We start from the raw sequence: 10,554 nt of genomic DNA on the forward strand, positions 1-10,554 counted from the left end.
TCTCCCCGTCTCAGGACCTGGATGGAGAGGCAGCACGCTGTAGCCTCTGGTGCCCTGTGGTCAGGGCCTGGTCCCACTCTACCCCGAAGAGTACTGTGCCTTTGGACATGTGCATCTCTGTGCTCCCAGTTCCTGCTTTGATAAATGGAGACAGTAATGGGCCTTCCTCGCAGACAGCTGTCCAGGGAGGGTCAACATTCATTCATTCTTGCGTTGAGTCTCTGTTCAGAGCCTGCCAGGCAGCAGGCGCTTGGGATACAGCAGTGAACAGAGTTCCTGCCTCGAGGCGCCGACCTCCTGGCACAGTGACTCTGGGCCGTGCACTGGAGCAGAGCCTGTGCCCGGAGGCTCAGGAAACGCCAGCTGTTGTGTTCTTGTCTGGTTCGCTGCTCCCAGTGGTGTCATTGCTTCTCCACGACATATCCATTTGGTTTCTTCTCCTGTGCCAGACTTCAGTATCTCCTTTCTTTATTTTCCTTTCAAAAAATCCTGCTCGTCTCTGTCTTGATTGTTCTTGGAAGGACCCCGATGTGCCTGAGTCTGCTGATGTCTTCACCTGGGGAAAGGACAGCCGCACGTGGTGCACATTCTGTCGTGAACTTCCAACATCTCTAGTGCAAATACCCAACTAGAATCCTGTCTCTTCATCATCCTCGTGTTCAACTGTTTCTAGAGTCTAGATCGACATCTTCTTATGTAAATCATCTTCAGTGTGGCGGTGTTTCATGGCAGACGCAGCCCGTCTTGACACTTCATCAGACTCAATGAGCTTTGTTGGCTGCCCGAGGAAGTGTGCTTACCCAGCTTAGAGTTAGTCTGTGGGAAATGCCTTCTGGATTCCAGACCACCAGCTCATGCTGATGCTACTTGTGAGCTGGGGGCCACTTGTCCAGGTGTTGTAACAAGTCAATTTTTTATGGTGCACATCAGTCTAGGAGAACTGTCTGTGGGCTCTCTCACTCCCTCTCGGAAACTTAAAACACGCCCACACACCCACGCAGACATGCACACACGCAAACGCGCACGCACACACACCCTTAAGCCACAACCGAGTCAGCAGGTGGGCTGTGGGTCTCAGACCTGCCTCTGGGCCCGCTGTGGTTGGTGTGTGGCACAGTGAAGCCACCTGTCCCCTGGACGCCACCTTTGCCCCTGAGCAAAAGTGTGTAGTCCTCACCCCACGTGTTTGCTGGTGTTCTGAGACATTTCTCTTCTCTTTCCTTCTCTGTTTCTCCTCCAAACCTCAGATCTCTCCCCAAAGCCCTGAATTAAATCAGTGTTCAATTTAACTCCTGTGTCTCATAACGATAGCTGCCATTACTGAGTGGCCACAGGCCTCATCCCCTTTGCTCGTCACCTGCATGTAGTTGCTGTCACCCCTTCTCCTTGCAGATGCAGAACCCAAGGCTCAGAGGGCGATCTGGCTTCCAGGGTCCCCAGCCAGGCAGTGGTGGTAGTGATGCGCCCTCATGCCCGGCCCCCCAACACCCCAGGCAGTGGAGGGGCCACTCACACCCAGGCTGTCTGACTCCAGGGTCTGAACCACCGTGTGAGTGGGGCCTCCACCCTGCCAAGCCCGCCCTCGCCCATCTTCCCTGAGGCCCACTGCTGTGGGCAGAAAGGCCAAGAGAGACTTGTGGCGGGCTTAGGCAAGGCTACCCGTGTCCATTTCCAATTATGACTTAACCCAGCAGCTTCTTTGCAAAGCAAAGCGACCCCTTGTCTCGGACCTTTGGGCGCCAAGCTATTCGAAGCCTGGAGGCTCTCTGCCCTGCCACCTCCCAGAGCCTCAGTTGCCCTGTGATTCTTTCCTCTGCCAGAGAGCTGTTTTCCCCGCGTTTCATTTGCATTTTCTTTAGAATTGGACCTCCGTGTGACTTAGAGCCTCACTGTTAATTTGAAAGCAGGGTATGTGAATACCTGCGTAGATTGAGAACAAACATGCCGCTGTCCCTGAAAGTGCTTTTAAATGGCCGGGGCAGCCCTCATGGGTCATCATCATCATCATCATCATCTAGCAGGACCTTCCATAAGAAAAGTCCTGATAATAAAAGCATAGTTTTTAAATCAAGAACATTAATTAAAAAAAAAAACTTTTTTATTCTGGAAATGCCCAAATATTCATGAAAGTAGAGAGAAGAGTATACTGAACCCCAGGTGTCCCTCCCAGACAGAGGGCCCCTCCCTCCGTCTCCCGAGTTCCTTTTAAGAAGCGTCTTTTGCTGTATTTGTATGAGGCCTCTAGTCCAGTACAGAAGGGGCTTCAGTTCTTTTTTTGTTTGTATCATTTTTTGAGATTTTTAAATTAATCACCAATGTTTAAAAATCAGCAGATTCCTCATAAACACGTAGGTTCCTGGCTTCTCTTGGAACATCGGGAGGCTGGTGGTGGGGCCTTGCTCCTTGGGTGGGACAGCAGGCAGGGGCTGGGCAGTAGCTGTCCTTTTGAGGGGCCCCCGCCAGCCCTCCTCACTTCCCTATGTCACCTGCCTGGCCTGCCCTAAACACGGTTCCACGTGAGCCTGGCTTTCATGAGTGGGATGGAGTCTGTCTTTCTGCCTCTCTCCAGGTTTTTGCAAATCGTTCTGTATCCTAGGGTGAATATGCATAACCTTCTAAGATTTCTGATAGCTGTTAGGTTGATTAGTATCACATTGTTACCTTTGTAGATCAAAAATGATTGATTTGGGTGATTTCATGTAGTTCAACCTAATAAAAGATATGGTTTAAAATTTTTAAAATGAAGGAAGAAGTACAATATGCATGTTGTGCTGGGGGGGGCAAGATTTGGGGGTGGGGGAGTAGCAGGTGTGCAGTCCTGATCCCATCAGACTAAAGGGGTGTGGTCAAGAGCCCACAGCGGCTGCAGCCTGAGGTTGTGATGAGACCTTGGCCTCCCGTGAGCCTGCTTTTCTCCTTTTGTTTGTTTTCTATAACAGCTTTATTGAGAGGCAGTTCACATACCATGCAATTCACCCATTTAAAGTGTACAAGTCACTGATCTTTAGTGTATTCACAGTTACACAGCCTTCACCACAACCAATTTTGGAATATTTTCATCACTCCAAAGATAAACCCCTACTCACATTACAGTCGCTCCCATTTCCCCCTAATCCCCTACCGCTAGGCAACCACTCGTCCACCTCTGACCCTATGGGTTTCCCTGTTCTGCACATTGCAGATGAATGGAGTCAAACAATATCCAGTCTTTTGTGACTGGTTTCTTTCACTCAGCTTAGTATTTTCAAGGTTCATCCATGTTGTAGCATCTGCCAGTACTTTGTGTCTTTTTATGGCCGGATAGTATGCCAGTGTGTGGATCCATCACATTTTCTTTGTCCTTTCATCAGTTGATGGACATTTGGGTTGTTTCTACTTTTTGGCTATTATGAATAATGCTGTTATAAAATCTCTGTACAAGTTTTTGTGTGAAACTGTGTTTTTATTTCTCTTGGGTGTATACCTAGGAGTGGAATTGCTGGGTCATGTGGTAACTTGATGTTTAGCCCTTTGAGAAACTCCAGTCTGTTTCCACAGTGGCTGCACCATTTTCCTTCCCCAGCAGCAGTGTACAAGGGCTCTGATTTCTCCACATTCTCACCAGCACTTATCTGACTTTTTGAGGCAGCCATTCCACTAGCTATTGTAACCAAACTTTCCTGGCAGGATAAGATATCTGTGGAGTTAGGAAAAGGATTGTCATTTTGTTAGCGCCCCAGAACATCAGCCATGGTCGCGAGGAAGCCAGGTTGATGACGTGAGCTTCAGCACGCTCAGATGGTGCCTCCCCGCCCCGGAGCTGGCTGCGCTCCTGCTGCTGGGTAGTAAGAGGGCTTTGGTTTTTACTCCTTGTTTCCAGGATAGAAAATAGCCTCCCCTTCCCTCATATCTAATCTGCCATGTGCCCCTTCTCTGTACAGGTGTCACCATGAAGCTCATGGATGAGGTGGCTGGGATCGTAGCTGCTCGTCACTGCAAGACCAACATAGTCACGGCTTCCGTGGACGCCATTAACTTTCATGACAAGATCAGAAAAGGTAACAGAATCTGCTGACAGAGAGAAGGGGGTGGCTTTGGCTGCTTGGGTCGTTTGCACCAGTTTGCTTTTGGTTCACACACTGTCACTCGGCTGCATTGTCTGCCCATTTGCTGCAAGAAACAGGAAGCCAGAGTCCTGTGCTTTGTCCTTGTTTCTGCGTTTGTGAGGCTAGGGGTCGTTGATTTGATTTTTCAATCTGGTAAAATCTGTACCTCAGATATGATTGGGGCTTTATCCTACTAAAGAGCAGCATGAACTCATTCAAAATGCCCCATGAACAGAGCCCTACAAAGATCCTGTGAGCACAGTTGCTGTGACAGTTGCCACCAGATCTTGTGGCAGGCACGTTTCTTCTTCAGGGAGGAATAGATAATCCATGATGTAAGTAATGAGGGGGTCGGTGCCGAGAAGCCTGTGGACCACGGTCCTTGGCCAGCCCTGCCCACGCCACCTGGGGCAGCACTGGGGTTTGGTAGTTTTTCCCAACACAGAAATCCAGTCCCAGTGACCTGGCCCTTGGCCCCACCCGGAAATGGTGCTTGCCGTCTCTCCAGTGACTTTGCCGGCAGGGGTGGCAGGGCCTCCGCAATGTGTATGGGTGCAGTTCACCATGCTCGTCTCACGTCGTTGCTGGTCTGAGATATAAAGTGAATGTCTCCACCAGACACGTGGTGATTTCTGTTCATGTTGTGTCTTCTGAGATGGGGCTCTGCGCCCCTGAAGAGTAGCACTTTGCAGTGGGGTCAGGGCTGCGAGAGCCTGGTATTGATTCTGAAGAAGTCTCACCGTGAAAGCAGCTCATTGGAAAAGCTGTGGGGTCAGACCAGCTCCCGGCCGTGGGAGGTGGCAAAGTGGAAGGAAGGCAAGTTGGTCTGTGCTCGCCACGGGCCTCGAGAAGCACCGCTCACTCGGTGGAGCTGTCCTGCGTCCAGAACCACAAAGGCCGCGGTCCGGCCCCTGTGCTCTCTCCTGCAGCTGCTCCTGCAGAACACGCCTGGCACTTGAAGGCCTGTGTGCTGGGGACAGAGCATCTTGAAATTGGAGGGCTTGCCTCCCCTCCCTGCCAGGATCGAGAGCAGGTTAAGCTTCCCCACATTGGATCGGGGGTGCTCTTAGCGTGAGGAGAAGGACCGTCTGTGGCACTGTCCCCCTCTGCTCTGCAGCATCTCCTCTTAACTGGTGGGTGTTTGCCACCGATGCAGACCACTGTGTCATTTTAGGATTTGCCCAAAATAAGTGGGTCTTGTCTATCTTGGCTCCTCCTCTGTGGGCCTTGAGTGTTGTGTGTGGTGGTGGCATAAACGTTTGGGAAAGGAAGAACCCTGTTGTACCACGATTCCATGGCCCTTTTTCTGGAACTCCTCCTGGGTTATTACCATGATCAGAGCTTTGTTGTTAAGTACAACTTGAAAATCCACGTGGAAAACACACGTACGTTCCATGGAGCTCGCTCTGTTCAGTGTCTCTCAAATGTCCTTTGAGAACCGCTAAGAAAAGAAGGAGACTTTCCTAGATAGCCAGCCAATTTCCTCAACATCAGCCCAGTCAGCAAATGTGATCTGCAGCTGCGGGAAGCTCCCAGAGAAGGGGGAGTCAGCCTTGGTTAGCAATGAGAGATTCCTGCCCAGACTGCGCACCCTCAATCCCTTCTGTGACCAGAATTCACTTTCAAGGAAGAACTGAAGGAGGGCCTGGCTGGTCCTGGTCAGGAGGAATTATTAATTTTGAGGGAAGTCCGTGAGCTCTAGTGGGAGTAGAGCGCTTTTTCTAGGGATTCATTTGACAACCTAGGAGACGGGTAACTCGTATGTGGAATTGCTTTGACCAAGACTTTTCATTCTAAAAGTTACCCTTATTCCAAAACAGAGAAAGTGATCTCCAGTTTCAAAAGCTGTAATTTTTGGCAGAACATTCTACTGTGAATTGGTTTCCTTCAAGCAGTGAGATTAAGGGTGGGCTGAGTGGGCTTGTCCGGCTACACCTGTGATGCTGAGCCATCCACAGCCCCACCCAGTGCCCCTCAGTGGTGTCACAGCCTTGGCCTTGAGCCCAGGGCCCCAGAGTTCGGCTGGCTGGCCTCGTGCTCAGGCCTGACCTGGGGAGCCCCAGGGGAGCAGAGAGATTGTTTCTATTTTCTCAGGTCCTATCTTGTTTTGTGTAGAAAGGAATTTGGGCCAAATTAGAATAATGATGATGGAGTCTGGCCTATTTCTGTGCCCGTGTCCTCCAGGGGCCGTTAGACACTGTCACACCTAATTTGTTGTTTTCCAAAGGAATGTCCCTGTGTGAAGTCGTCACCTGTCTCCTCTCTCCTCCCAGCGCACGTGGCTCTATCGAAGAGCCTGCCCGCTTGTTTCCAGGGCGAGGTCTCAGTTGTGGCAGCACACAGGCGGCACCCCCTTCAGAGACAGAATTGTCACATCTTGTCTTCAGTTCCGTGTGGCAGAGGCCGCTGCGGGCACTGCTGCTTTCCACTGGCTCCTTCCCCACGTTCTTTGCTCCTCTAGGGAAATGCAGAGCGAGGCTGGCTAAGCCTGGGGTGACCCTCTGGCTCTGGGTCCTGACGACAGGCGATCCAAGCGTGTCAGAAACTTGCTGAGAGAGATGGGGGATGGATGTTCCCATTGTTCTGCTTGATCTTCTGGTGTGAATCTGCCAAGAATACTGTAAACCCAGGGACTCCCCAGGTGTGGCTTCCAAGCTGCTGCTGTCCTCTGGCCCAGTGCCTTCTCTCACCTTGCAGTTTCACTCTAGTGTAAAGGGGCTGAGGGGGCCAGACCCCTGCTGTCCCTCGGGGTGCAAGGCAGCATTGGCCGGGCCTGGGGACTGCTGGCAGGAACGAAACCCTGGCACGCGTGTCCACATGTGGGTCAGTGGCGGAGTTTAGTGCTATAAAGGGCAGTGTGAGTGTCCCAGGGCCTCACAACAAATGACCACAAACCGGGGGCTTCAAACAGCAGAAATGTGCTCCTCCCAGTTCTGGAGGCCCGAAGTCTGAGCTCCAGGTGTGGCAGGGCTGCGCCTCCTGCAGCAGGCTCTAGGGGAGGAACCTTCCTTGTCCCCAGCTTCTGGGGTTCCCAGGCACCCCTTGGTTTATGGCCACATCGCTCCAGCCTCTGCCTCCATCTTCACGTGTCCTCCTCCCCTGTCTCTTCTCTTCTTCCGTCTGTTATCAGGACGCTTGTCACAGGATTTAGGGCCCACCTGGATAATCTAGGAGGATCTCTTCTTGAGATCCTTAACTCAATGACGTCTGCAAAGACCTTTATTCCAAATAAGGTCTCAGTCTGAGGTTCTGAATGGACATAGCTTTAGGGGCCACTATTCAACTGCAATGCTCTCTCTCCTTACAGCTTAATTCTTGTAGACAGTAGCTCACTTTCACGAAACTGTAAGGTTGGTAAACTCTTTTCTGTGCCCCAGGCTGCCTCTTTCCCACCCTTTGCCCACGTGGATGTGGGTCCTTCCCTCGTGAGAGCTGGCAGTAAAATCAACGCCCAGCCCAGAGAGGGCGTGGCTCTGAGAGTACCCGGCTGTGAGAAGGGCGGTCACACAGTCAGGCGGGGGCAGCCCCACTGGAGCAGAATTGAGAGGCTGTGTGCCTCCCTGGCATGGAGGCACCGATGAAAGACCCAGGAACAAACGAGGAGCCCAGGAAGCAAATGTTTTGTGAAACAAGGAAGCACGGTGGCTTGGACCTTCTTTTTGTTGGGGCATAGAATTAACTCGTTCCTAAGTCCAATGTAAAACTTAATCCGCATAAGGACTATTTTTTAAGTAGTGATATTTTCATGGAAAAGGTGCCGGCTGGTGGTCATGGGCACATGTGGGCGACTGAGCCGGTGGGCACCCTGGGCTGTGACCATAGTGCAGCAGCTGTCCACAGCCAGCAACTGGCCTGATCGGGCAGCACCCACGCCACTTTGTTTGGGAAATGCCTGCACATCACCTGGCCACGTGCCGTGTCTCAGACACACAGCCCTGGGGGTCCCGTCCATCCCGTACCACCACATATGAGCAACCCTCCTCCTGGTCCTCCTGGGAGGGGTGCCTCCCACCTCCCAAAGGCTGACATGACGCAGTGGGGAAAAGCCCAGAAATTAAGATGCGTTGCCAGCCAAATACCCTGTCTGTGTATGAGTTTCCTGTGTCTGCTATAACCAATTACCACGAACTAGAAGCTTAAAATAACCCAAACTCATTCTCTTACGCTTCTGGAGGTCAGGTGCCTAAAAGAGGTCCGAGGGGCTGTGCTCCTTCTGGAGGCTGTAGGGGAGGATCTGTGTCTTTGGCTTGTCAGCTAGTAGAGGCTGCCTGCAGTCCTGGGCTCCTCGGCCCCTCCCTACAGCCGCTGCTTCCGTCGCCCCGTCTCCTTATTCTTACTCACACCTCCTGCCTCCCTCTTATAAGGACCCTTGTGATGACTTGGGACCACCCAGATAATCCGGAATCATCTCCCCATTTTGAGGTCCTTAATCACATCTGCAAAGTCCTTTTGCCCTGTGAGGTCGCATATTCACAGATTCCCTGGGTTATAACGTGGGCATCTTTGGGGGGCCATTATTCTGACGACCATAGGTGGCGTCTTATCAGATGAAATATGACTTTCTGACTTACCCATTTCAGCATATTTCATTAGAGAAACAGCTGGAATGGAGAGGAGGCCAGACCTTTGGGTTGACCGGCTTCTTCAGATCTAAGGCAGGAAATTCTTCGCTTTATCTCCATTCAGCCTCTGATAAAACTACTTACTGGGAAGAGCAGTCCTTTGTACGCATCAGCCAAATGCCAGGCCCAGCTGTGGCCTCACCTGTCACTTAGATGCAGTGTCCTTCAGGAATCCATGCCTGCAGCTTTGCCTCAGGAAAACTTTGCCCAGAAGGTCAGAAGACGAGTTTGAATTTCAGCCACGAGAGGTGTGTGCTGAGGAGTGAGCACTCAGTACACCCACACTCCTAACACCGCGGGGGCACTTTTTGGGGGCTTGCAGGGGCAACTCTCATCCTTTGGTGACCTGCTCTCTAGTGGGGGAGCACATTTGCTATTTACAAACCAGATTCTTCTAGGATACCGTCAATGCTTGCCTAGACCAGAGGGCCCGTCTCTCTTATACCCTTGCCATCCCCCCACCACCCCCTTCTAACGCCACCCACATGTTCACTGTCTTTAGTGCCGGTGACCTGTCACTTCTCTGCTCATGGCCTCGATGGCTGCCCATGATACCAAGTTCAGCCCAAGCCCTCCACCTGGTGCTCAAAGTCCACCACGGCCTGTTCCTCCCTCCCACCCGCGTGTCAGCTGGGTTCAGGGTCCTCGGCAGGGGCGTAGTGAGTTAAACTCATGCCAGGCAGTCAAGGTGAAGAAAGAAAGGAGTGCTTTGTCTGTGAGAGTAGGTCATGCAGACCCTTGACTTGTTAGAAAGTGGGTAATGCCTCCCAGGGCTGCTCACCCAGCAGCGGTGGACTGAGCGCCCTGTGCCAGGATGGGGGCCAGCATTGCTGAGGTGGGGTGTGGTCCACCCGGCAGTGTGCCACGTAACAGGAGCACCAGCATCATTCAGGGCTGATGAAGCTTGAAAATGTGAACTTACTTTTTACATATCACTTGCTCCATCTCTGAATTTTTTTTTTTCAGTTGAGATGTTAAAATGCCAAGGCAACTGTTAAGAAAAGTTAAAGAGTAAATAGTGACCTTCGATACGATGATTTTCGAAGCCTTGGGTAGGAAAACCTAAAGCTGAAGTTTTCTTGTAGAGAAGTGATCTCTCCAGACTATTAAGGTGGAAAATGAAGAATCTTCTAGAAAACGCTTTGGAGTGTGTTATGTAAGAAATACCAAAGTCACTTCACTTTTCTTAAGAAAGTTCACTCTTTTTGGATCTCAAACGCTGAGCTGGTCTTAAAGTTTGAAATACTTGGCAACTTCTCAGCCTTGGTAAGAGCAATGTTTTATTATTCTGTTTTCTTTTCCAAATCCCTGGCATGCTGCTGAAATCTGCCCCTGGAGAGACGACTGTCTTCCGGGGGAGTTTGGGGTGGGCACCTGCCAGCCCTCCGGGGTTGTGCCAGCCCAGGCTGCTCAGCAATGATTTAAAAGCAGAAATTAGCTGTGATTCACAACTCAGCCCACTGCAGGCACTCCATCTATTTAACTCTGATAGTCCTCACTTTCGAGTGCCAGACATTGTGCTACAGTGCTTTATAGGCTTTACCCCTCACTTGGAGGGGTATACAGTGCCCCTATCCAGTGAGACAGAAACTGTTGTTATCACCATTTTTCCGATCTGGAAACCACCCGTGGCCACAGGGCTGGTCCATGGTGGAGCCGGGAAGGGAGGCCAGACTGTTGGCTCCAGGGTCAGAGCTCTGAGCCCCATACTCTGGGGCCCTCTCACCCCCAGGCTTGAACAACACGGACATCCACCACTGGGGCCCGGGGTGTCAGCTTCAACCCTCGCTGATCCGCTGCAGCGCCGTCCATGGTTGATGCTCACGCTGGACCCCTGGAGTGGCAGC

At 51.5% G+C, this 10,554-nt stretch overlaps 1 protein-coding gene across 4 annotated transcripts in view; it reads left to right on the plus strand.

The window, feature by feature from the left end:
- Window positions 1-10,554, plus strand: part of ACOT7 (acyl-CoA thioesterase 7) — a 115,619-nt gene that overhangs the window by 78,441 nt on the left and 26,624 nt on the right. For all 4 annotated transcript variants that reach the window (XM_070603991.1, XM_070604006.1, XM_070604011.1 and 1 more), the window contains one exon: window positions 3,921-4,037. In XM_070603991.1, coding sequence (XP_070460092.1) covers window positions 3,921-4,037 — 117 coding nt within the window. The remainder of the gene's footprint in view (window positions 1-3,920; window positions 4,038-10,554) is intronic.

This window comes from Equus przewalskii, chromosome 2 (assembly GCF_037783145.1).
Source record: "Equus przewalskii isolate Varuska chromosome 2, EquPr2, whole genome shotgun sequence".
Classification (NCBI taxonomy): Eukaryota; Metazoa; Chordata; class Mammalia; order Perissodactyla; family Equidae; genus Equus; species Equus przewalskii.